The sequence below is a fragment of the Arachis hypogaea genome, chromosome 1 (genome assembly GCF_003086295.3).
Source record: "Arachis hypogaea cultivar Tifrunner chromosome 1, arahy.Tifrunner.gnm2.J5K5, whole genome shotgun sequence".
Classification (NCBI taxonomy): domain Eukaryota; kingdom Viridiplantae; phylum Streptophyta; class Magnoliopsida; order Fabales; family Fabaceae; genus Arachis; species Arachis hypogaea.
This window is the reverse complement of record NC_092036.1, coordinates 104,455,849-104,482,359: the sequence shown is the minus strand read 5'-3', so window position 1 is coordinate 104,482,359 and position 26,511 is coordinate 104,455,849. Positions and strand designations below refer to the sequence as shown.

Sequence of the window (26,511 nt, the reverse complement as noted above, 5' to 3'; positions counted from 1 at the left end):
GCCAGCTACAAATAACAAATGACCATATAAGGGACAAGATGATTACGGGCTTGTCAATAGAGATTGGGGATGGACGGCGTACGCGATTTTGGGAGGATAGATGGTTGCTTTATGGGCCTCTAAAAGAGCGGTTTCCCAGGTTTTTCTCTGTTTCAAACCAATGTGGATCTGTGACAAGGAATTGTGGTTTTTGGGATGGGTTAGAATGGATCTGGAACTTCCAATGGAGGAGAGAGCTCTTTCAATGTGAGTTGGGACTTTTGGGACAATTACATGATGCTTTGAGACCTGTGAAATTAGTAATTAACAGAAAGGATAGAGTAGTATGGAAATATGATAGGCAAGGAGTCTATTCAACTAACTCATGTGTTCAGGTTTTGCAGGAGGCGTTGTTTCCGGAGGAGGTGACAAGCTACAACTTCACAAAGACCATCTGGAAGTTCCACCTAAAGTAGAGTTATTTGCCTGGTTTGTCCTAATAGGTAGGGTGAATACAAAAGAACGGTTAAGCCGGTTCGGGATCATTAACCAGGAAAATAACGTCTGTGTTCTATGTAATAAATATGAGGAACATGTGCACCACTTGTTTCTATGTTGTGAATTTGCTTGGCAGGTGTGGAGCGCTTGGTTATTGATTCTTGGCCAACAAAGGGCTATTCCAGGTTCATGGAGAGAACATTTCCTGTGTTGGACAGAGGGGCCGAGGAGGAGGGAGGATAGAGAGCAACGATTGAGATGCTTCTGTTCGATTGTTTGGAACATCTGGTTGGAAAGGAATCAAAGGATTTTTCAGAATCTAAGCAAAGGTGTTGAAGAAATCACTCACATGACTATGCTGAGCCACAATGAGTGGAAAGGTGTAGACCCCTTTAGTTGTTGATGACAATGCCGGAGATGACAAAGGGTTATTTCTTAATGTTGTTGCGTTTTTTTATCTTGGCTTTTGTTCCTGCTGCTCCACTATATTGTGTTGAGCCTTTTATTTTCAAATAAAAAAAAAACCACGGTTTATGCTTACAGTAGTATAAATACATAATTTGCGTTAAGTGTTCTAAGTGTAAATTTGCCATGTGAGTACATGTGAGTATACACGTAAATTTACCAATGAATTTGCTGTATACTCACATGTATTCATAAGGCAAGTTTACACTTAAAACACTTAAACGCGGATGATATATTTATACTATTCTAAGCATAAACCGTGGCAGCCAATAAAGTTTTATGCTCACAGCAAGAACTTACTAGTAGCATGGTGACCAACCACGGTTTCTAGTAGCATTTTTCCTTTATAATCCGTGGTAAGCAGCCGCGGTTTATGTACAACGTTTTCTAATTATAAACCGTGTCAGCCTCCTACAGTTTATGCACAAATTGAAAATCGTAGTTACCTATCACGATTTACATAATAACAAAAAATGACACTCACGTAAACGAATTGGAAATGTTGCATTGAGTAAAGAATTTTCACACCCATTCTTATTATATCTATCTCTTAGCCTCCATTTCCATTTCAAACCCAACCTTACTGTTTGTGAATGCTTGGAACGCATACCAATTTATGCTCTTAGCTAATAATATATACATTTCACCCTTCGATTGTTATCTATGGATCTTCAGCTGTTGCAAGTGGTAAATAAGTAAATAAAGCAAGTGAGAGAGGTAGAAGAGCAAGATCGAAGAAAAGACTATAGAAGAAGCACGAAGTGGTTATAAAAACCAAGAAAACTATACACTAGTTATTAATAAGAGCTTACTGACATATACGTAACATTGTAATAAAAGGAAAAAAGAGTTGTTCATCGCAACACATACATGGGACGAATATGAGAAATAATTAATAACTATACTGCAATTGGGGGCGTTTGAGCTTCAATCCTGATCTCCTCCTTCATTTTCCTTATGAACTCTTCAAACTTTCTGTTCAGTTCATCTGCATTCGCCAATTCTTCTTCCTTTCTTGCATCCTCAAGTTCAACTTCAACCACTTCTTCGCTATTAATTCCTTTCCCTCCTCCTCCTTCTTCTTCATGTTCTTTTCCTTCCTCAGTTTCTGCTAACAAAGGTTCATAATCTTGATTAGCTAATAACAATTCTGATGATGATACCTGTTCATAATAACATTCTCCTTTGACTAGCGGCGCATCATAGAGTGAGTTGCTGGCAAGAAAAGCAAGAATGACATTGCAGAGGAGGAACATGTATTTCCTTTGAAGGGTGCGAGTGAGATTGAAAAAAAGGAACGTTGAGAAGTAAGCATTCAAAGACTGTGGCAGTATGGAGAACCCTGAAGAATACCAAACAAACAAAGCAAACAAAGAGACCAACACAACATACTGCACACTTCTTCTCAATAACCTCTTCAATTTCTTCTCACTCTCATAATAATCCTGCCTTCTTTCATCCATCTATCTATTAAGCACTTTATCTTTCCTTATTGCTTTCTATTATTATTTATGTGAAATGAACACACTCACCTCGCGCTCTCTCTCTATACAATCTTTAACATAGTTTCCTGGGCTCATATCTAATTTATTATATTATATGAAGAAAAGATACGTATGAACAAGTGGAACTCTCAAATCAAACTATTAATGATACGGGTAACATACAATAACATTAGAAGCAAACCACATTAATAAAAGTGGGTCATATACATGTTTTGTTATAATAATATTATGTACTGTTTGGATAAGGAATCCCATATGCATAAAGCTAAGAATGGGCGAAGATGCGTTACCAATATACATCAATTCATCATTTGTAAAGAAAGAGAAGCTCTGTGAAGTTTCTAGCACTCCCCACACACATTACGTACATGCACCTTCTCTTCTCCAATTAACGCGCTTGAAGAAAACACTCGATCTTATTCACGTCCTAAAACTTTGACTTCCTCATGTGTAAGCTCGAATAATAACAATTTATATATGTTTCTTTTTAAATAAATTTTTTTGGTAGCTTCTAATTTAGTTTATTCAAAACGATCACTCATATTTTACTACTTTTGGGTCTTCGAGTAAATTCACTAACCAAACATTACTTACACTCTATCTGATCCTGACTTTGATCGTCTTAAAATCTCAACCAGGTCTCATTCATCTAAAAAATTGTACAAATTAATTCCTGTTCTCGATTGATAAACGGTGATTTATCTGAGGTATCCAGTAAAACTTGATGTGTCATGTTAAAGGGACTAAAAATTCTCTCAAAAAAAAAAAAATCATAAAAAACTTCTCTTCTTCTCTTCTCTTCTTCTTCTCTTCTCTTCTTCTTCTTCCCCTTCTTCCTCCCTTCTTCTCCTTGGCTCTTGAACCTTCCTCTTCTCATCTTCCTTTTTCTAATTCGTTCTTTTCCTATATGCGGCCACTTTCTTGCATATGATGAAGTAGAAGGTCCTTTTGAATTTGATAAAAATAGTAGTAAAACAAGAGGGTTTGCGTTCTTCATGTACAAGACTGAAGAAGGTGCTAGAATTTTTTTGGATATGCTAGTGGCGGTCGGCATGATAACGGATATGGAATGCAGCCTTCGGTGCCGTCTTATGGATACCCTGTTCTAGCTGCTGGTGGTGGCGTTGGTGGGTATGGTACTACGGTTGGTGGTGGCGGTTATGGGAATTAGCGGTCCAATTTCCAGTGAGTATGGTGGGAGGTTGAAAAAGAAAAAATTACTAATTATTAATGTCAGATACCGAATAAAATATTTACCCTAATTACTAAGAAGCAGAAAAGAAAAAAAGAAAAAGGAGAAAAAAAAAGGCTGCATTGCATAAATGTCTTGCGGAAAAATTCATCATGATGTCTGGCTATTATTGAATTTATTAATTATTTATATTATGTTGGTGTACGTGGTAAAGTTTGAGTTATTACTTTGTAGTTTTTCTGTGAAATACTGTTTGACACAACATATTAGATGGCAGGGCCGCAGGGGTCTAAGTCTATCATCATATATCAATAATCACAAATACTGTTTGTATGACAAAATTAGTCACCAACTGTGTATTTATATATAAATATAGTTATTTTTAATATACATGTAACATAGTTAATAAATAATAATAATAATAATAATAATAATAATAATAATAATAATAATAATGTTAAAAGGCTAATAAGTTTTGTTATTTTTAAATATTAATTAATCAGTATTAATATTTAAAAATTATTCAAATAAAATTGTTAAAAATATTTTTTTATAAAGATATTTTGTATTAAAGTATAATTTATTTATTTAGTTATACTTTAAATAAAAAAAATATTTTTATAACATTAAAATTTAATTTTATAATTCATCATCCAAGAATATAAAAAAAATTACATAAACATAATTATAAAATTTTAATTGGAGTACCACCCTTAATATTTTTATACACAAATTAAAAAAAAACCTAAATGTAACAAAGTGTTAAATGTTTAATACTATCCAAATGTTAGCTAGCGAGACTTTCGCTATTAATAATGTATAATAGCTTTATCAAGAGTTCTGTTGTATTTAATTTGGATTGCTCTTCACAAGATTAACTAAAGGAGAGTTGTGCAGTGTGTTTGAAAAGCAGTCACATAGCATATATAGGGACGCTCGTGTGGTGGGGATCGGAATAAATGAGCAATGAAGAATAGGGTGAGACAAGTCAATAAATCACTAGTATCATACCACCACGCCGCTTGTCAAAAGCAACTAGGCATGCCTCTACTTTCTCCCCTGCTCTGAGTTCTTGTTTCATCCACACGGTGCATGCAATTACTAATTACACTCTGCATTCACTTCATTTTCATATACCTATGTGCATCCCTATTACAAGCTATACTATACTGCCACTTCTTTACTACATTGCTGAATGCTGAGAGCCAAAGAATTAACAATATTTAATTCCAGGTTCATGCTCTTCTCAAAGTGAAACTAGAACTATATTTAATGAATGGCCAATTCTTGCATGGAAATAATCTTGAAAAGTAAAAGCATATAGGTTCCATGTTTCTCCTTTTTGTTCATTTTAAGCGGTAATTGAGTTTCATGTCGTTCCCTTTTTATTATATCATAATTAAGGCCCGGGCAAGCACACGTTCAGCACGCAATGAAACAGAGGAATTAGAGGTTCCGAGTTCTGAGCATGAACTGAACTTATAAATGAGGGTCTGCGCTATTAGTAGTAGCTTCCAAGATTTAAAAAAAAAAAAAAAACCTGCCTTGGAACCTAGCAAAAGGATTATTTATATGTTATATCTCATTCTATATAAACTTGCAGTATATTCATTTCTTCTACTACTCAAATAACTAAGTTTGTTGTTTATTCAGGATGGGGTTTGTGGTCAAATGTTCTAAAGCTCGAAGCATTTGCATGGTATCCATGGCCTTTGCCTTAACAGTGCTGCTAGGTAACACCTTTACTTTGTGCATTCCAATTCTGTTACATAACAATAATGCAACAATATATGCATGGTGCAGTGAGGTATGAGGTGTTTGAGGATGAGATGTTATTTTCAAAGAGAAACACAACAATGATCAAAACTAGGAAGCATTTGAAGAGGCCTACTTCTGGCTCTGGTATATATATATACACATACACTTTGGATGAGATATTTGAACCATATTGTGTTGCAAGTTGTTAACCATGAAATGAATTGAAGGTGTAGATGTGGAGGACATGAACCGCATAGGGAAGGCATGCTCGAAGGAGGACATAGCCATATATACGGGGGAAGCGGCTCCTCTACCAAGCGGGATACCTTCCTATGCAGTTCAAATAATGAACAAGTGCAGCAATGATTGCAGCATAGCCAACATTAGGCTTCACTGCGGCTGGTTCAGCTCCGCCAGGTTGATCAACCCAAGACTGTTCCGCCGCCTCCGATATGATGATTGCCTTGTCAATGATGGCCGGCCCCTTCCCCCTGCCACAGCCATCTCCTTTCAGTATGCCAACACTTTCCGCTACCCTCTCACCGTTGCATCCCTCGTTTGCTTATAGACTCTACTCGCCAACTCTCATGTTTTCGATCAGTTCATGAAATCTATGTAGATGGTTCCATAAAAGACATCTTCAAGCGAATTGTCAAGCCGTTTTTGCCACCTTTATTGTATTATATTTATTTATGGGAAAATGCACATTTTTTTTCTTTCTTATTTCCTACTAAATAAAATAGCTCTATTATTTTATTAATAATAAAGAGAGTGAGAATCGAAAGGAAAAGTATTAATATTGGAGTTTGGAATACAATATACATAAAATTATTAGTAGGCATAGTTGTAAGTAAAGTCGGAAACACCAACCATGGCAGTAAGAACTTGAGAAACAATGAAGATGGAGGCAGCGAAGATGGCGATGACGAGGATGGCAGAGATAGGGTTCTTGAGGAGCTCCAGGATGGGCTGCACGATGGTGTATATGGCACCCGTGCTCACAGTCAGCGCGTACAGCGCGTATCTCCTCACATTGTCCCAGAACTCCTCCACAAGTGGGCCTTCTGGGCCCAAAGCCCACGCCCTCTGACCATCCAGCCCACTCATAACCACCAATATTCCCACAGAAACGGCAGCTCCCATGATCACAAGCTTGCAAGTGGAATAACGGCCATTTGGAATTGGAACCACGTCCACGCTTGTGCGGTCAAGGGTAATTGGAGTTTTCTGTCTCAGACTCACTGCTAGTCTTGAAGCTCTGTGCTGTTTGAGTTTCAAATCTGTACCAGAGGACGATGCTACTATGTTTGGCTTGATGCCTTTCACAAATAATAAATGATGACGCTCTGAGAAACAAGGATTGGAAGGCCTTGCAATGTCAAGTTCTGATCTCAGGCTCAGATTCTTCAACATCTTCTTGAGTAACTTATGATAGCTCACACCAAAATTAGTGCAAAACCAATACTCGTTCCTCTTCTGTTGTATACAAAGCACATCTGCTGAGACTTTAGATATCCGTATCTTATCTTCCCAATTCCCATATCTTGGCATCCATCATCCATGTGTAGCGCTATGTTATCCGCCTATTTTTATTTTTTTAGCACACCCCATGCTGGGCTTAATTGCCCACTTTTTGCCATGCATATCTTGAAATGTTGGGCCTTACATTTTAAGGGCTCCCAACATTTAAGATTTTGTAGTTTGAAGATTCTTCTGGGCTCGCCTTAACAATAATTAGGTTACATGACCAAAAATAAATATATAGGTTAGGATCCTAATTGAAATTAAAAATAACTTTTGGAGAAAAAAATTAAACCACCAAAAACTTCAAAAAAGGTTCAGATGGTGACAACATATATGGACGATAAAAATCGACAAAAATATTTACCTTATCTATGATGATGTAAAAAGGGTTGTACAGCGGTAATACCCTGTGGATAGTGTGGCTTTGTAATCTTTCTCTTTTAGGTATTGTGCCCCGTTAAAAAAAATAGAGCGTTACAAAAGATGAGAGTAAAATACTAAAATTCGATTTCTAAGAAAGATACATGCAAAAATCAGATCTCTAAATTTCTTTTATCATTTCTATTTATACATTTTTTTTGGTAATTCAAAAAACAAATCTCACAAAAAATCTACTGTGAATAAAATAATCAAATTTTAAAATAAAAATATTTTATTTTTATGACAATCCCCTTTTTGTTCTTTTGAAAAAAAATGATGGATCGTTATGACTTATGGTGTCTTGAACTGACAAATGTTGAATTGGCATATAAAAAAAGTAAAATAAAAATGTTAGGTCTAATACTTTTAATTTAATAATTTAATAATATATGTTATCTCATACTTTTAAGCACCGTACTTTTAAGTTTTAAGTATTGATCACGAACTAATAGTCAAAAATAATAAATTATAATAGCTATCGCATCTGTCGAAATCAAATGGCCATTAAAATTTTGCATCACCGTATGCGATCAAGTAAGCACTTCCTATAATTATTAGAACTGTTGCTCTAAAGTTAAACATTAGTTATAAAATTATTTCGTTTACCACATCAGAATTTTATATGCAATTGGCAATATCTTTTCTTAATTAATCTTTTTTTTTTCATTTTATTGGAACTGAGTATGCGGAAGCCAGAAGATAGAGAAGTGTTCTCATTAAGTCTCAACAACAAAATTTCTCATTCTTTCCGTGGAGTACCAATATTCTTCCTCCTTGGTTTCAAAGGAGTCCATCATGTAATTAAAAGAGTTGATCTTTTTGAGAAATCGATGTCTTACTCCACTTTAGGGAACAAAACAAGAGAATAATAGTCTGACAAAGGGTTGAAACGTCCAGTAGAATCCATCATTGATTTGAGATATTGATAAGGTGAATACCCACTCTATTCAATGCTATGCATAATGAGTAAAGGGACCTCAAAAAAATTCTCTTTTCGGCCTATCTTATGAACTTTAAGGTGTATAAGGTTTCATTTCTTGATACTTTCAATTTTTTTTAGTAGTTCGATAGAGAGTCCATTAAACTTAAGTTGATCTAGGCCATAAGCAGACCTACGTCAGGATAACCCCCTTTCTTTGAAACACTTTGGTAGTGCTCTTTGATTGTAATAAAAATAAAAAATCAGAGCACAGGAAATCATCTTCTTATTCTTTCTGTCAAGAAAAAAGATGGTATTATAGAAAGAAAATGAATGCAAAGAATAAGGTGCCACCAGGGCCATGGAAGTTGTCTTTAATAGGGAACCTTCATCAACTAGCACTAGCAGGAAAGAGGGTTAAGATATTAACATAAATGAGAAAGATATGCACTTGGAGCTTCTAAGCTACAAGGGAATGCAGGGAAGCATGCAACATGTATGACTTTAACTGGGAGATCCCTAATGGAATCAACAAACACTTCTCAAATAAACTATGTTTGCTACATCAAACATAAAAAAATCAAGCACTATCTTTACAAAACAGGCTGTATCTGACTATTTTGTTTACATATTAGGAACTTGACTTTAGGACGGATTAAAAAAATGATTTTATTGATGTCATCAATCCATTAGTTAATCCAATGTCCAAAATCTTGTACGTTTCAGTTTCAGCCGGCTAGGTTTTGTCAGCATTATATTCTCACAAGGTCGACAAAGTCGAAAACAGAAGCCAGACATATTTTTTTTTTTGTGTGTGTTTAACGTTAGACAACGCTTAAACAAGCAAGGAAAGAAAGAAACAAATAACATAAGCATTTGTTTTGCATGTTTGAGTTGGTAAAGGAATCTATCATTGACTTAGACAACCAATTACTCATCTTAAAGTTTCGTTGACACAGACAAATAAAATACAGCAAGAAATAAACATGAATAGGATGTAAAAATACATTAAGCGAAAGCATCCTTCAAAGAGAGAATTAGATCTACAAATGGAAGTTGATTCATCCTTGGTGTTCATCATAACAAGTTTCCTCATCTCTGCACTATTGCTATGGCTTGCAAAGAAGGGTAAGAGTGTCCATAAAGTGCCACCTGGGCCATGGAAACTACCTCTCATAGGGAACCTGCATCAACTTGCAGGCTCACTTCCACACCATGCTCTCAGAAAACTAGCAAACAAACACGGTCCACTCATGCACCTTCAACTGGGTCAGAATTCTCTAGTGATTGTCTCATCCCCCAACATGGCCAGAGAAATCATGAAGACCCATGATCTTGCTTTTGCAGACAGGCCTGAGTTCCTTCCTTCCAAGATCATGGCATACGGATCAACAGACATTGCGTTCGCTCCCTATGGCGAATACTGGAGACAGATGAGGAAGATATGTACACTTGAGGTTCTAAGTTCAAAGAAGGTTCAGTCTTTCTCCTTTATCCGAGAAGAGGAGGTAGCTAACACGGTAGAAACAATTCGCACATCTGCTGGTGCAACCATCAATCTCAGTAAAATGATTAACAATCTCATAAGCACTGTGGTTTCTAGAGCTGTGTTTGGCAACCTATCCGAAGACCATGAACAGTTTGTGTCCTTTGTGAAGGAGTCAATAGCGTTATCCGATGGATTTGACCTTGCGGATTTGTTTCCTTCCTTGAAGCCTCTGCATTTCATCACTGGTTTTGAAGCCAAACTGAAGAAGATGCATGTAAAGGTCGACAAGATCTTGGACAAGATCATAAAGGAGAATGAAGCAAGGAAATTGGAAGGTACAAACCAACAAGAACAAGAAGAAAAGAATGAGAATCTCGTTGAGGTTCTTTTAAGAGTCCTACATAGTGGCACCCTTGACACCCAAATTACACTCAACAATGTCAAAGCAGTCATTTGGGTTAGTATGTCTACATTTCTAGCTCCATTTACATGCAATTTCTTATGATAACTAATCCCTTGAAACTATGATGTAGGACATATTTGCTGCTGGAACAGACACTTCAGGAGTAGTTATAGAGTGGGTTATCTCGGAATTGATGAGAAATCCCAGAGCTATGAAGAAGGTACAGGCTGAGATTCGACAAGCTTTGAAAGAAAAGCAAACAATCCGGGAGGCAGATCTAACAGAGCTTCGCTACTTGAAGGCTGTGATAAGCGAAACAATGAGGTTACACCCTCCTCTTCCTCTGTTGCTTCCAAGACAATCCAGAGAAGAGCGCATCATCCATGGATACCATCTACCTATGAATACTAAAGTCATGGTAAATGCCTATGTGCTCGGAAGAGATCCCGAATATTGGTGTGATGCAGAAACCTTCCTACCAGAAAGGTTTCAGGACACTCCTATGGATTTCAAAGGATCAAACTTCGAGTACATCCCTTTTGGAGCAGGAAGGAGAGCTTGTCCGGGACTTACCTTTGGTTTAGCCAACGTGGAGTTTGCTCTAGCTATGCTACTCTACCACTTCAACTGGGAACTCCCTAAAGGAATTAAGCCAGAGGATTTGGATATGAATGAAGCACAAGGAGCTGTGGTTGGAAGGAAAAATAACCTTTACTTGATTCCCCTACCTTACCATTCTTAGCTTCACGAATCATGATAGTGCTTAATAAATAATATCATGTGTATTCTTACATTTGCTATGTATTGCCAAAGTTAATTTATCAATTTAGCGTAAGCTTTTAAAAGATAACAGCAATTGTAATAAAAGCTAATGCTGGCATTGACTATTGAGAACAAGGAACAATTACACTGGCAGAAATCAGATTGGCATCATAATTCAAGCATTACTACATATTCAAAGTGAACATTGTAATGAATTTGAAAACTATTAGAATAGCCAAGAAAGAGTGGGGGGAGAAGGGGATAGGCAGGTTGTTAAATTTGTTAAGAAAGCATGGTAGTTCATAATCCTACCAACCTGCATTCTTGTTTTTGTTACCGCCATACAAACGGAGAGGCTAAAAGCCGAAATACAAGAGAGGATCACCATGCTGAGGCTAACCGCTAACCACAACAACAGAAGCTACCCCTTCTCCCACTTGGTTGCAGAATTTCTCATACATGTTGCAAACCTTTATCCACTGAAGTTCAGATTGCCCTGCCTTTGCAAACACCGCTGACTGCAGCGATGCTTCTACTCCCGCCCCAGTCACATACGCCATTGCCTGTATATGTAGAGGAAGTTCAACATACCTTTCTGATAAATGTTATATTTGAGAGTTCATTCAACTCAAGATGAATATAAAGCTTCCCTTGGATAAAATACTTCATAAATCCTAACCCATTGTCTTACTAATGCTTGTTTGAACCCAGCAAGACAAAGGAAGTTTTTTTTTTTTTTTTTGGTCAAATGGATTGGAGAAGGTATGCCAACTGTGCTGGGCCTCAGCTGCGCAAGACAAAGGAAGTTAAATGCTCTCATTGATCAAACAAACACACATTTTTTTTCTTCTCCTCAAAAACCATAAAAGCCACCAAGAAAAAAAAAGAAAAGACCCCTATGGATGGAAGTGGACTGGACTACTCAACGGAGACTCGTAACTTGACTCATTTTAGACTCACTCAACTCCATTCATTTTATTAAACAAGTCAAGCTTGAACTTGAGCTAAACTTTAGCCTGTTAATTAAAAAGATCAGGTTATAAGTTAAAAATAAACTACAAAAATTCGTTGGGTTGGCTTGGCTCGTTAAATATTTTAAAAAATATAAATTATTCTTAATTTGAACTTTTAACTATTTATTTATATTAAATACAAAATAAAATAAAAAAAATCAATGGGTAAAATTAATTAAGATTATAACTTTTTTTTTCAAAAAAAAAATTTATAAATTGTAAGTACGGTTATGATATGTGATTAATGATTAATATATAAATGAATTATAGTTTACAAATTATGAATTATAAATTTTAAAATATATTTAATATCAATTTAAATTTTTTAAGTTTATTGTTATGAGTTATAACTTATAATTCACCAAACAGATTTTTCAAATAGACTCTTGGGCTTATTAAACTTTAAATTAGCTGACCTCAAACCTAAAAAAATACCTATAAAAATTAACATGTCTAAACTTGAGCAAAGTTTTTCTTTTCACCTACTTCTCCATCTTTTTCACTCCTCTCTACAAAAATGTTTAATTTAAATCAAATATAATTAAAAAAGGTATATTTTAAAATTTAATAAAAATTTAAATTAGACATTAATATTCGAATTAAGTTATATTATAAAATAAAATTTAAACAATACAATCTAAATTAAATTAAAAAATCAAAATCAAAATAATAAGATTTAAATAATAATAAATTATATTAAAGATTTTTATTTTTTAAGGATCTAAATCGTCCTGCAAAATATAACTTTTCATTGGTAATATAAACATATAGTTATGAATGTATTTCATCTATATCGTCAACAAAATATATTTTAGAAATATTATAATTTTTTTATGTACAAATTATAAATTTTTTTTCGTATTTACGTTTATAATTATTAGGGGGTGATAAGGGGAGAAGCTCAGCCTGCTCCACTAGAAATCTGTCCCGCCCTTAGTGAGACAGTCTTAGAATTCTTCTTTACCTTGTCTTAGTGCAGATTGATGGGTTGATAGACTAAATCCGCCAAAACTCATTTTTTTATTATTAATTACTAAATAATATATATAATTTAACAACTATATTAATAAATTTATAATTTTTAAAGACATAAAAAATTATATTTTTTATATTCATAAATATTAAAGTCTTTGTAATTATAAAGATCTAATAAACATAATTATAAATCAAGTTTTCATCCAAAACATAATTATAAATATTATTTCCAAAACAAAATAAACATAATCCAAAACATAATTATAAATATTGTCTTTAAAGTAAGATAAATATAATCCAAAACACTCAATTTTTATCTTCATACTCTTGTAAGTTAGTTGGGAGAAGTTGAGTTTTGGCAAAAAAATTACAAAAATACTTATTGCCAAAAAAAACTAAGCCCAACACTGTTAAAATCTGCGATTTAAATGATGCAAATTAGACGGATTTTTGCTCTTTAGTCATCCCAATTTTTTAACTGTTCTATCTTTTTTGTGGAATTACAGACCGTCTGATCAATTTAAACCCATTTGTCATCTCTAATAATGATCCCATTTTTATTACTAACAAAATAAGTAACAAAAAGAGAAAGTGCAATTTTTCCAGAACATCTCTATATTTTCTAAATATTATATTTATTTAAATAAAAAACCCACTATTAAATACAGTCAACAAAAAAGCAAACTATTAAATATGGTCAACTAAACAAGCTACCTGCCTCGTGCATGTCGAAGTCAATCTCCAAACTCCAAAGGCACCTTAGGCAGCACACAAAACAAGGCAAATAAAATGCACTATAAACTATAAACAAAGATGAATCGGTTGCATGCACAAGTACATTCATAAGTGAAAGCATCCTTCAAACACAGAATTAGATCTGCCAATATGGAAGTCAATTCATCCATGGTGTTTATCATAATAAGCTTCCTTATCTCTTTGCTATTGCTACGGCATGCAAAGAAGGGTAAGAGTGTCCATAAAGTACCACCTGGGCCATGGAAACTACCTCTCATAGGGAACCTTCATCAACTTGCAGGCTCGTCACTTCCACACCATGCTCTCAGAAAACTGGCAAACAAACACGGTCCACTCATGCACCTTCAACTGGGTCAGATTTCTGCAGTGATTGTCTCATCCCCCAACATGGCCAGAGAAATCATGAAGACTCATGATCTTGCTTTTGCAGACAGGCCTGAGTTCCTTCCTTCCAAGATCTTAGTCTATGGATCAGCTGACATTACATTCTCTCCCTATGGTGAATACTGGAGAAAGATGAGGAAGATATGCACACTTGAGCTTCTAAGTTCTAAGAAGGTTCAGTCTTTCTCCTTTATCCGAGAAGAGGAGGTAGCTAACATGGTAGAAACGATTCGCAAATCCACTGGTGCAACTATCAATCTCAGTAAAATGATTAACAATCACATGAGCACTGTGGTTTCTAGAGCTATGTTTGGCAATATATCTGAAGACCATGAACAGTTTGTGTCCTTTGTGAAAGAGGCAATAGCAGTAGCCGATGGATTTGACATTGCAGATTTGTTTCCATCCTTGAAACCACTGCATTTCATCACTGGTTTTGAAGCCAAACTGAAGAAGATGCATGTCAAAATCGACAAGATCTTAGAGAAAATCATAAAGGAGAATGAATCAAGGAAGTTGGAAGATAGACACCAAGAGCAAGAAGAAAAGAACGAGAATCTTGTTGAAGTTCTTTTAAGAGTCCTTCACAATGGCACCCTTAGCATCCTTACAAAGAACAATGTCAAAGCAGTCATTTGGGTTAGTATGTCTACATTTCTAGCTCCATTTACATACAATTTCTTACGATAACTGAAGCCTTTGAAACTTTGATGTAGGACATATTTGCTGGTGGAACAGACACTTCAGGAGTAGTGATAGAGTGGGTTATGTCGGAATTGATGAGAAGCCCCAGAGCTATGAAGAAGGCACAGGCTGAGATTCAACAAGCTTTGAAAGAAAAGCAAACAATCCGGGAGGAAGATGTAACAAAACTTCCCTACTTGAAGGCTGTGATCAGCGAAACAATGAGGTTACACCCACCTGTTCCTCTGTTGCTTCCAAGACAATCCAGAGAAGAGTGCACCATCCATGGATATCATATACCGATCAAGACTAAAGTGATGGTAAATGCGTACGCGCTCGGAAGAGATCCGGATTATTGGTACGATGCAGAAACCTTCCTGCCAGAAAGATTTCAGGAAAGTCCTATGGATTTCAAAGGGACAAACTTTGAGTACATCCCCTTTGGAGCAGGAAGGAGAATTTGTCCAGGACTTAACTTTGGTTTAGCTAATGTGGAGTTTGCTCTAGCTATGCTACTCTACCACTTCAACTGGGAGCTTCCTGATGGAATTAAGCCAGAGGATTTGGATATGAATGAGGCACAAGGAGCTGTGGTTGGAAGGAAAAATCACCTTTACTTGATTCCCACACCTTACCATTATTAGATTCATCATAGTGCCAAATAAATAATATCATGAGTGTTCTTCATTTGCTATGCTATGTATTGCCGGTATAAAATAAATCTAACATCATCACTTTAGCGTTTGAGCATAAGGTCTTAAAAAGATTTAACGATCGAATAAAAGCTATTGCTGGCATTGATTACAGAGAATAAGGAACAATTACATTGGAAGAGATCATATTGACATCATAACTCAAGCATTACTACATACTTAAAATGAGCATTGTAATGAATTTGAAACAGAGTGGGGAAAAGAGTAGGGTAGTTCCTAAGCCTACTAACCTGCATTTTTGTTTTTGTTACCGCTAGTTCTGGCTGCACTCGCTCTATCAGTTTATGTTTTTTTTGGAAAAGTATAGGGGCCAGCAGTTTTATTGAATTTTGGCCAGCATTTAACCAGCAGAAAAAGGTGAGCCATTAGATGAAATCTCACACCATCAAATCATCATTGATGGCTAACAAATCACAAAAATTGCTGCCCCTAGCATTGCTCTTTTTTTTTTTTAAATAACACTAATAACAAGAGGAAACTAAAGGAACAAAGTGTAAAATTGAAAGCTCATAAGCCTATATATGAAAAATTCATCCTCGTTAAGAGAGAAAGTCCTCCATATATTATTTTCCTAAGCACCAAATAAAAATGCATGTCATAGATCAATATTCTGTTAGTCTAACAAGATATATGATAAAATTACTTACCCAAAAATTTAAACTTGTTAAAAAAAATAATAAAATAAAAGTTTATAAATATTCAAGTTGTATGAAATAATATAATATAAAAAATATTTATAAATACTAAAATAATCAAAATAATAAATACATAATATTTTATAATAATTTTTTAAATATATTAAATAATGCTAATTGATATAATTGTTTCTAACTATATCCTAACAACTGCTGTAGAAAAGAAAGAGGCTAAAAGTCGAAATACAACAAAGGAGCATCATGCGAAGGCTAACCACAATAGCACAAGCTAAGTGTGTTGAAACAAAGGAGAGTATAGAGACTCAGTAATTTTTGTGATTTGTAGTTATCAAATAGTCATTAATGATATTTTTAATGGTGTGAGATTGATATAAAATTTCATCTAATCGTTTACTTTTCTTTATTGGTTACATACTGCTCAGAATTTAATAAAATTATTGTCCCTAGACTTTTCCAAAATAAAATATTAAAATGTTAACAATTTACACTATTAGGTACGCGTGTTGAACTTTCTATATATGTTGAAAAATGATATAAAAAAAGCACAGATAATGCACAATAAAAATTATAATACAATATTTGAACATGTAATTTTTTTAAAGAAAATTATTGCTACATTTGAAATATATATATATATATATATATATATATATATATATTAATATATTTGGAACGAACTTGGACCTTGCTTGAAGAGAAACGGTTAATAACTAAACTACTGACAAATAAATTATCTCCTAGAAAAAATAGAAAGTACCAGTAATTTTCAAATAGTTTGGGTTGTAAGTTTATATATGGAATTATTTTTTATTATCATTTCTATTATTCATCAACGATGTTCGGTATACATAAAAAGTCGACTACAAAATTAATTATTTATATAAAATATATATTAAAAATAAATTAAATTATACATATATTATATACAAATACATGATTACTAATTTATGATCAGCACATAATTTTTTTTATTATTATTAGTATTACAGTTATCATAAAAATGTGGTATTTGAATGGGAAAAGAGTTTCATTGGCCGGGTGAAAACACGCTAAAAGCCAAGCCAAACGAAGCTAGACTTCATAAGAAATAAAACATCAGAAATGAATTATAGTTGGTTATTAGTTCTATGTTGTGGCTTGTAAAGAATTTTTTAGATACTTAAGTCGACTTAGATTGTAAATGTAAATGGGTCTAAAATTAACAAGGTACAAATATATTTTTCATATATTTATTAAAAAATTTTGGTATTCAATTTAGATTTATTGAGCTCTAAATTCATCTTTGTTAGTAATTCTATTACTTTGATAAATTTTTAAGAGTCAAAGTATTTGATAATGAAACAAAAAATTTAAATAATTCAATAGATACTTATGAAAGTAAATCGATATAACATGATTTAAAACATAAAAAATAATTTTATATGACTAATAAAATTTATTATTTTTTATTAATATCGAATCAACAAAAGTATTTTTGTGCTAAATTTTAAATTATAATAGTATGAAAATAAAGTGTTAATTAAAAATATTACTAATAGTATTATAAAAAATGTTATTCCCTGATATTTTTAGAACATAAAATCTAAGAGTCTAAGACAAATTCTTAAGCTAATTAAATGCAAATTTTGAATCAAGTCAAAGGATGAGGCTATTGCCGCCGAATTTTGTGTTTGTAAGACAACACTTGGAAAAAAAGAAATAAAGCAAATCAACCTCCTCAATTCATGTTCGTCTCTTCTCAATTGATGTGGTAAAATATGGTTTTTTATCATATATTTTTTAAACAGAGTAAAAGAATATCATTACATTGAAAAGATCTACTCCCAAAACGAATATATAGCGTAAACATTTTCGTTGCAAGTTTGAGTTGGTAAAGGATTATGTCCTTATATAGGCTTTGTCTCACTTATGACTTGGTCCCTCGTTGAGGCTATATGCCTATATGATCCCTATGCAATTCAACAAGTATCGTCATTTCTAATCTTTTATAATATATAAAAAGAGATTAAAATAGTGTAATAAACTAATGATATTTAAGTTTCTTAATTTTCTACAAATTCATTATGTTAATATTAAATTTAGTTTGTAATAATATAAAAGAGATCTATGTATATAATCATTTAAAACATTATAATAAATAACGTACATATATATTTATATATAATATATAGTATAATACGATATTTACTATATATTTTAAGATTAGACTAAATAATACTATCAAAAAATTTTTATTAAGCAACTTTAAGTTATTTTATTTTTTAACACTAAAAAAATAATTTCATTTATATTTTTGTATTTTTTCATGCACCGTGCATGTAAATCTAGCTAAAGTTGAATAGCTAATGTCTAATCAATTAGAGAGAGAAAAAAAGGTTTAAAAATTACATATTTAATCACATATTTTTTAGAGTAAAGTATCGTTTTAGTCCTCAACGTTTGGGTAAATCTTATTTGTGTCCTTAACGTTTAAATCGTTCTATTTGTATCTCTAATATTTGTAAAAGTGATTCAATGTTATCCTGCCGTCAATTACACATCATTAACACTTTAGTTTGAATTTTAAAAATCTCTTCTTGAAGTTAGAATACAAATATCTGGGATAGAATCGATGATCCACTATGAAAAATAACTCATCAAAAGTTGAAACTAATTCCTACAACATTTACATAATTCACTTTTTTAGGGACATAATTGAATCTAAACACAAATAGTGGGTATAATATTAAAATCGAACACATCCAAGTAAGACCTAATTGAGAATGAATACATCCAAGTGAGAATAATTAAAAAATATAATCTGATTTGTTAGTATAATTGATAATAGGATAACATTGAATCACTTTTATAAACGTTAAGGATACAAATAGGACGATTTAAATGTTAGGGATACAAATAGGACTTACCCCAAACGTTGGGGATAAAAACGATACTTTACTCTATTTTTTAATTAAACGATTAATCATAATAATTAAATTTTTTGTAATTAAATAATCAAATTTATAATAAATTAAACGAATACTCAAATTTATTTATAAAGATATAATAATTTTTTTAATAAAATATCAAAGATGTATTTTTATATACTGACTGATGGTTATTTTTTATGTATATGTATCATAATATATTATATAATTATTAATTCAATTTTTTATGCAAATACTTTTTTAGGGTAATATTCCAGGAATAACATAATTTATTATTTTTTATTAGTAATATTTAAAAGTATTAACTAAAAAATATAATATTAAATGGTTGGGTTAAAGATATTTTACTGCTAATGAATATAAGTAGAGAAAAATATTAGGAGTCAATATTTTTTATTAAAATTAATCAATTAGTTAATATTTTTGTTTTGATATTATTAGAATTTAAAATTTAGAGTAAAATGATAAATAAATTTTTGAAAATTTATATTTTGGATAGATTAATCTCTAAAAATAATACTAATAAATTTTTTTATGATAACAAATGTGGATACACTATCTTTAAAGGAAAAATATAGGGTACCAACATATTATTCGCTTTTGCCAATTCTTATTTATATTTGTGTTTCATAGAAGTGTGTTCGTAGATGTGTCTAGTAATTAATATATTTTAAATACATATATAAAGAGACATATCCAGAAAATATATCTATAAAGACACTTCTATTAAACACATCTATAAAAAAAACATTTTTATTAGACACATCCACGAACACACTTTCATGAAACACAATTATAAATAAGAGTTGGCAGAAGTTGGCAGATATATTATTGGTAATGTAGCGGAACTGATCTTTAAATTAGCCTTCTATGATTATAGTAGAATGTCTTAATTTAAATTAACTTATTCATGTTTATTATTTTAAAGATTTTTATTGATACTTTTTTTGTTTTAATGACTAATATGTTCGAAATATAAATTTTCATAGATTTAATTGTTAATTTACTCTAAAATTCAATATTTAAGATATAAATTACTAATCAAGTATTAAACAAACAAAAAATGGTTAGCTACCTAACATTCTAGCCGAAAGAATAAACCGGGGTGAAGAATCAAAATTACATGTACATAATCCAATGGCGTGAGATACCCAACTACTCATGTTAAGTTTTCGTTGACTCAGACAAATAAAGTACAGCATAAAATAAACATGAATCGGTTGCATAAGTACATCAAGTGAAAGCATCATTCAGAGAGTATTGGATCTGCCAATGGAAGTTAGTTCATCCATGGTGTTTATCATAATAAGCTTCATCATCTCTTTGCTATTGCTATGGCATGCAAAGAAGGGTAAAAGTGTCCATAAAGTGCCACCTGGGCCATGGAAACTACCTCTCATAGGGAACCTGCATCAACTTGCAGGCTCATCACTTCCACACCATGCTCTCAGAAAACTAGCAAACAAACACGGTCCACTCATGCACCTTCAACTGGGTCAGATTTCTGCAGTGATTGTCTCATCCCCCAACATGGCCAGAGAAATCATGAAAGCTCATGATCTTGCTTTTGCAGACAGGCCTGAGTTCCTTCCTTCCAAGATCATAACCTATGGATCAACAGACATTGCATTCTCTCCCTATGGTGAATACTGGAGACAGATGAGGAAGATATGCACACTTGAGCTTCTAAGTTCTAAGAAGGTTCACTCTTTCTCCTTTATCCGAGAAGAGGAGGTAGCTAACATGGTAGAAACAATTCGCAAATCCCCAGGTGCAACCATCAATCTCAGTAAAATGATTAACAATCTCATAAGCACTGTGATTTCTAGAGCTGTTTTTGGCAACCTATCCGAAGACCATGAACAGTTTGTGTCCTTTGTGAAGAAGACAATAGCGTTATCCGATGGATTTGACCTTGCGGATTTGTTTCCTTCCTTGAAACCTCTGCATTTCATCACTGGTTTTGAAGCCAAACTGAAGGAGATGCATGTCAAGATCGACAAGACCTTAGACAAGATCATAAAGGAGAATGAAGCAAGGAAATTGGAAGGTATACACCGGCAAGAGCAAGAACAAGAAGTAAAGACTGAGAATCTTGTTGAGGTTCTTCTAAGAGTCCAACATAGTGGCACCCTTGACACCCAAATTACAATGAACAATGTCAAAGCAGTCATTTGGGTTAGTATGTCTGAACTTTTGTAACTCCATTACATACAATTCCTTTTGATTATGATAACTAAGGCCTTTGAAACTATGATGTAGGACATATTTGCTGCTGGAACAGACACTTCAGGAGTAGTCATAGAGTGGGTTATGTCGGAATTGATGAGAAGCCCCAGAGCTATGAAGAAGGCACAGACTGAGATTCGAAAAGCCTTGATAGAGAAGCAAACAATCCAGGAGGCAGATGTTGCAGAGCTTCCCTACTTGAAGGCTGTGATAAGCAAAACAATGAGGTTACACCCTCCTCTTCCTCTGTTGCTTCCAAGACAATCCAGAGAAGAGTGCACCATCCATGGATACCATATACCGATCAAGACTAAAGTCATGGTAAATGCATATGCGCTCGGAAGAGATCCCGATTACTGGTATGATTCGGAAACCTTCCTACCAGAAAGGTTCCAGGACACTCCTATGGATTTCAAAGGATCAAACTTCGAGTACATCCCCTTTGGAGCAGGAAGGAGAGCTTGTCCGGGACTTACTTTCGGTTTAGCCAACGTTGAGTTTGCTCTAGCTATGCTACTCTACCACTTCAACTGGGAACTCCCTAAAGGAATTAGGCCAGAGGATCTGGATATGAATGAAGCGCAAGGAGCTGTGGTTGGAAGGAAAAACCACCTCTACTTGATTCCCACACCTTACCATTTTTAGATTCATCGTAGTGCCTAATAAATAATATCATGTGTGTTCTTCATTTCCTATGTATTGCCAATTTGGTATAACATGAATCCAATATAATCAATTTAGCAATTTAGCATATGCTCTTAGAAAGATAATAACAATTGTAAAAGGCTAATGTGGCATTGATTGTTAAGAATAAGGAACAATTACATTGAGATTGGTATCATAATTCAAGCATTACTACATATTCAAAATGAGCATTGTAATGAATTTCAAAACTATCACAATAGCCAAGAAAGCATGGTAGTTCCTAAGCCTACCAACCTGCATTCTTAGTTTTTGTTACCGCCATACAAACGGAAGAGGCTAAAAGCCGAAATACAAGAGAGGACAACCATGCTAAGGCTAACCACAACAGCACAAGCTACCCCTTCTCCCACTTTGTTGCAGTATTTCTCATACATGTTGCAAACCTTTATCCATTGAAGTTCAGTTTGCCCTGCCTTTGCAAACACCGCTGATTGCACTGATGCTGCTACTGCCGCCATAGTCACATATGCCATTACCTGAATAAACCAAGTTCAACATACCTTTCTGTTATACCTTATATTTGAGACTTCATTCAACTGAAAAATGAATCTAAACCTTCACTTGAATAAAAAATACTTTTATGTGATTGTAAGTTGTAGTAGGATAATACTTCATAAACCATAACCCGTTATCTTATTAATGCTTGTTTGAAACCCAGCATGACAAAGGAAATTAAAAGCTCTCACATTTGAGATCCTAAACCCAAACATGCCTTGTGGTGAGAGTGACAGTGACTGTAGCTAGTATCAATCATGTATGAATTTATGATCACTGTTGATTTGGATTGCTATAAAAATTTAAGCCATGAAAGTAAACCATAACCAACTGGACCCTACTCTGAAAATTCTGACACAAGGTGTCAACATGCAAAGTGAATAAGATACTGTTGCCTAGTTACTACTTTATATAAACTCAATAATCCATATCTTTGATCAATTGCAAATTCAACTACTAAAATGTAGAAACTAGAAATATATACATAAGGTACCTGATCAGCAGAGAAGATAATCCAAGCTAAGGGCTTGCTGAAGAGTACACTCCCTCTAATTATGCTAAGAACACAGCACAGTCCTTGAATCAAGGAATAGCCAGCAGCCAAAGCATTGGCCACTACCAAGAACCTACAATCAATATCAGAATACAAAAACATCAGGGACCGGACATGCATGTACACTACCATTTCCATTTTTCCAACAGAAAAAGGAGAAGAAAGAAAGAACTAAAGAAGGGCTTACACTAAAGCCTTCATGTCTGTATACTTAGCCTTCTTCTGAAAGGACAGGATCACTTTGACTTGTGTATCAGTTACCACAAGAACAGTTGCAAGAACTCCAAGGACAAGGATCACACACCTCAGCACCACCTCTGCTATCTTCACCCTCCTATCCAACATCTTCAGGTCCTTGCTGTGATAAACTGGCACAGTTCCAGGACTAACACCCACACCCAAGTAACTCATTTTCAACAACACTCTAAAACAAGAACCAGAAAGAAAACTATTATGTCTATGTGTATAGCACAAAGCAGAATGCCACAAACACACTCAGGAGTTAGCAATAGGGACAAACAATCCTAAGAACTTCACTACTTATATAGTTATATATACTCATTCACACACAAATGTTTTGGCTTTAAAATTGTAAAGTGGTGGTGATGATGAAGCTTTAGCTACAAATGCATCAGAGCCTGCCAAGTGGACAAACCCAAAAGCAACTTGATGAGCATTTATTTATCATCATATCATATCATGTAAAAATAAGGGCCATTAAATGGTTCTGCATTTAAGTACTGCTAAATGAAAAAGAAAAAATGTGTGGCTTTGAGAGCTCATTCATGGTTTCTAGAGAGTTGGAACAACTTCTCGTCCCTAGAAAGGTTCTGATAGGGGGTAAGGAGTGCCTAAATTTAAGTCATTTAAAGGGCGGTGGGTTCAATTTTTGGGGTGCGTCATTTCTTTTTATTAGGCCATGCCATTGTAAACATATCTTATGATAAAGTTGTTGGGCCTGTTCCGATGCTTCATCTTGAATACCCCTTATTAAAACTACCAGACCGATTAACCATCGGTTCTCTCGACAACCGGGGAGATTTCGGGGAGGAATCAAATGAGAGAATATAAGATGAGAAGACACCACATCTAACTCAAAACTTTAAGGTGTCAAGTAAATGGGTCTCTCATCTTATAAACTCCTCACTCTTCCATACTTTCTTAGATGTGGGACTAACTTCAACACTCCTCACACTTGCAATACTAACAAAAGTAAATATATGACTCCTATTTTTTTTTCAATTTTTCTTTGTGGAGATCTCAACATAATTTAATTTTTCTACTGCAGAATGACAAGGGAGATTAATTCTTCTATTGCCTGGTGTGGAAACAAGAAAATCGAATCATGGAATATCATTGTGATACTGTGGGGGGCCACGTATGCTGCTTTTGTGATGTGAATTTGTGTTCACATTGGTCTCATTCTTTAATGATGTTGCCAAATTTTGTATATTATCAGAACCAGAATATCGATGTCATAACTTAGGAGTGTCACATAACAATCGATTGCAAGGCGTGATAAAGTAATATAAAACAAAAGGAAGATAATTAGATAAATCATTTGCCTGACGACCCTACTATATATCAACTACTACATTCCACTAAGCGCAACACTTTATCTATTTGCCATTTCAAGACTTCACACTTAGTGCTTTCAGTTTCAGGTTTTAGCCTGTCACGCCATCACTATTAATAGTATCTTAGGATTAACACATACTTAATTATGCTGTAATAACTATTTCAGCAATAGTTTACTCAAGCTTTCCATAACACAATAAATTGTTTAGTTGGTGCATGTTTTTTAGGAGATTAGGGAAGTAAGGTGCATCGGAATTGGGATTTTGCTTTATCTATGAATCTATCAATCTATATGATGGCTAAGGATTCAAGGAGCATGATGGTCCATAAGACCATAACGCCACTTGCATCATACTAGAAGGCTCCATCAGAGACAGAGACACCGTAAAAAATAAAATAATAAAATTAGAAAAATGAATGCTAACTCTACACCCTCCATACAGTGAGATACGCAAGATACTGATGGATACAATACAACCTTGGAAGTTATATCAACAATAAATTTAATTTTGGGTCATCTAGCAACACAAATCTGTTGCCTTTTCTTGGTATTTAGATTTTAGATCATGATATTCTAGAGAATTTTTTAATTTTTGTGGTTTTGCATGGTATTTTTCATCCTAGCGGGTCAATAACTAATTTACTACAAATCTGAACTTTATTTAAAATTTTTCGTTAGACATGAGTAACTAAATTTTAGATCATGAGTTCATGACATTCTAGAGAATATTTTGTTAGTGAAAGTAAGCCTCACTACTCACTAGGCTACTAGGCCTCCCTTTTAGCCCTACTCTACAAAATAAAGGAGCCCGAACTGAAGTCAGTTGTAAAATTAATTAGTACACACACAAAAATGTTGGTGCACAGATAACAGTAGGCTTTTTCCTTTCACTCAATCGTGAAAATCTACAAAATTTTAGATGACGAGGCTAGTAAGCTACATAGAAATTTGATTTTTTCAAATAAATAAAATTTAATAATTCCATATATACACAAATCAGGCTCATAACCACGGTATGGAGGTGAGAAATCGGGCTCGTAATAAATCAAATCAGGATTCTATTTGAACTAGTTGTGGCAAATATTGGGATAATATTTTGCTGCAACAATGTGCATGTAAGCAGTAAGCATAGTCATATATTTGATCATTCAAAATTTCAAATCTTTAACAGAAGCTTGAAGTAAATCTCTACATATGAACTGTACTTCTCTAAGCATTCTTTAAGACCCTTTTTAATAGGTATAAGAATATCTTAGAAGAAGTCATCAGAAGCAAGTATGTGTAACAAACCTCGTCTCAAAAGATAGAAAGAAGTGAGGAATCACTAACACAGGAAGTTGAATTAGCATAGCAATGACAGGTTGGCTATTGTATACAATAAGATGTAGGATATTCTGGAATATAATGTACCAGCTTCAATTTAAAAGCTGAAATGTGTTGGGTAATTATGATTAAAAAAATGACAAAATTTTAATTGAATTTTGTTTTCATAGTTGTTTTAAGAGAGATATTTGTTTTTACATTTAGTTGTTATAGAATTGATGACAATACTTTTCCAATATACAATAAAATTTAATATTTTTTCTTTTTTTTTAACAAGAAAATCTCTCAATAGTTAAAATACACTCTTGATTAGTGTATTTTAAATAGTAGACAAAGGTATATTTATATACATTGCACACAGAAATTATAATTTCTCACGTACATAAATTACTGTGACTCTTCTATTGTCAATAGGTACAATGTTTCAAACAAACACCATTTTTAAAGAGTTATGTCCTTTTAGTTAAAGGTATAATGTTTTAAATATATACTTCTTAAAAGATTTGATGAGTTTGAAAAACTCTAATTTAATTTGATGATGAACAAACATTATTAATTTAATTAAATTACAAAATTGTTAATTTGATTTTAATTCATATGTATTG

At 33.6% G+C, this 26,511-nt stretch overlaps 6 protein-coding genes across 6 annotated transcripts; 4 read left to right on the top strand and 2 right to left on the bottom strand.

Annotated features, from left to right (window-relative positions):
- Positions 1–5,217: 5,217 nt before the first annotated feature.
- On the top strand, positions 5,218–6,929 carry LOC112706367 (TPD1 protein homolog 1). Its single transcript, XM_025757640.3, has 3 exons — positions 5,218–5,372; positions 5,443–5,541; positions 5,625–6,929. The coding sequence occupies exons 1-3, from the start codon at positions 5,294–5,296 to the stop codon at positions 5,963–5,965; spliced, it is 519 nt and encodes a 172-aa protein (XP_025613425.1). The 5' UTR covers positions 5,218–5,293; the 3' UTR covers positions 5,966–6,929.
- On the bottom strand, positions 6,170–6,975 carry LOC112706359 (uncharacterized). The gene has a single exon (XM_025757627.3). The coding sequence runs from the start codon at positions 6,946–6,948 to the stop codon at positions 6,229–6,231; it is 720 nt and encodes a 239-aa protein (XP_025613412.1). The 5' UTR covers positions 6,949–6,975; the 3' UTR covers positions 6,170–6,228.
- Positions 6,976–9,066: 2,091 nt separating this feature from the next.
- Positions 9,067–11,096, top strand: LOC112706349 (cytochrome P450 71D8-like). The gene is made up of 2 exons (XM_025757617.3): positions 9,067–10,206; positions 10,283–11,096. The coding sequence occupies exons 1-2, from the start codon at positions 9,310–9,312 to the stop codon at positions 10,892–10,894; spliced, it is 1,509 nt and encodes a 502-aa protein (XP_025613402.1). The 5' UTR covers positions 9,067–9,309; the 3' UTR covers positions 10,895–11,096.
- Positions 11,097–13,608: 2,512 nt separating this feature from the next.
- Positions 13,609–15,465, top strand: LOC112706341 (cytochrome P450 71D8). Its single transcript, XM_025757604.2, has 2 exons — positions 13,609–14,681; positions 14,759–15,465. Exons 1-2 carry the CDS (start codon positions 13,788–13,790, stop codon positions 15,368–15,370), a joined length of 1,506 nt encoding a protein of 501 aa, XP_025613389.1. The 5' UTR covers positions 13,609–13,787; the 3' UTR covers positions 15,371–15,465.
- Positions 15,466–20,155: 4,690 nt separating this feature from the next.
- Positions 20,156–21,995, top strand: LOC112706324 (cytochrome P450 71D8). Its single transcript, XM_025757581.3, has 2 exons — positions 20,156–21,200; positions 21,285–21,995. The coding sequence occupies exons 1-2, from the start codon at positions 20,295–20,297 to the stop codon at positions 21,894–21,896; spliced, it is 1,518 nt and encodes a 505-aa protein (XP_025613366.1). The 5' UTR covers positions 20,156–20,294; the 3' UTR covers positions 21,897–21,995.
- Positions 21,996–22,027: 32 nt separating this feature from the next.
- LOC112706332 (CASP-like protein 2B2) lies at positions 22,028–23,905 on the bottom strand. Its single transcript, XM_025757593.3, has 3 exons — positions 23,192–23,905; positions 22,945–23,077; positions 22,028–22,432 (listed from the first exon to the last, which is right to left on the bottom strand). The coding sequence occupies exons 1-3, from the start codon at positions 23,413–23,415 to the stop codon at positions 22,199–22,201; spliced, it is 591 nt and encodes a 196-aa protein (XP_025613378.1). The 5' UTR covers positions 23,416–23,905; the 3' UTR covers positions 22,028–22,198.
- Between the last annotated feature and the right edge of the window lie 2,606 nt (positions 23,906–26,511).

What these genes read in the sequence shown, in the direction of transcription:
- LOC112706367 (XM_025757640.3), top strand. Translation starts at nt 5,294, where the DNA reads ATGGGGTTTGTGGTCAAATGTTCTAAAGCTCGAAGCATTTGCATGGTA. An exon ending in TGCCTTAACAGTGCTGCTAG is followed by an intron (nt 5,373 to 5,442) that starts GTAACACCTTTA and finishes TGCATGGTGCAG; the next exon opens with TGAGGTATGAGGTGTTTGAG. An exon ending in GAGGCCTACTTCTGGCTCTG is followed by an intron (nt 5,542 to 5,624) that starts GTATATATATAT and finishes AATGAATTGAAG; the next exon opens with GTGTAGATGTGGAGGACATG.
- LOC112706359 (XM_025757627.3), bottom strand. Translation starts at nt 6,948, where the DNA reads ATGCCAAGATATGGGAATTGGGAAGATAAGATACGGATATCTAAAGTC.
- LOC112706349 (XM_025757617.3), top strand. Translation starts at nt 9,310, where the DNA reads ATGGAAGTTGATTCATCCTTGGTGTTCATCATAACAAGTTTCCTCATC. An exon ending in ATGTCAAAGCAGTCATTTGG is followed by an intron (nt 10,207 to 10,282) that starts GTTAGTATGTCT and finishes ACTATGATGTAG; the next exon opens with GACATATTTGCTGCTGGAAC.
- LOC112706341 (XM_025757604.2), top strand. Translation starts at nt 13,788, where the DNA reads ATGGAAGTCAATTCATCCATGGTGTTTATCATAATAAGCTTCCTTATC. An exon ending in ATGTCAAAGCAGTCATTTGG is followed by an intron (nt 14,682 to 14,758) that starts GTTAGTATGTCT and finishes ACTTTGATGTAG; the next exon opens with GACATATTTGCTGGTGGAAC.
- LOC112706324 (XM_025757581.3), top strand. Translation starts at nt 20,295, where the DNA reads ATGGAAGTTAGTTCATCCATGGTGTTTATCATAATAAGCTTCATCATC. An exon ending in ATGTCAAAGCAGTCATTTGG is followed by an intron (nt 21,201 to 21,284) that starts GTTAGTATGTCT and finishes ACTATGATGTAG; the next exon opens with GACATATTTGCTGCTGGAAC.
- LOC112706332 (XM_025757593.3), bottom strand. Translation starts at nt 23,415, where the DNA reads ATGAGTTACTTGGGTGTGGGTGTTAGTCCTGGAACTGTGCCAGTTTAT. An exon ending in ACAGACATGAAGGCTTTAGT is followed by an intron (nt 23,078 to 23,191) that starts GTAAGCCCTTCT and finishes TATTGATTGTAG; the next exon opens with GTTCTTGGTAGTGGCCAATG. An exon ending in TTATCTTCTCTGCTGATCAG is followed by an intron (nt 22,433 to 22,944) that starts GTACCTTATGTA and finishes TGGTTTATTCAG; the next exon opens with GTAATGGCATATGTGACTAT.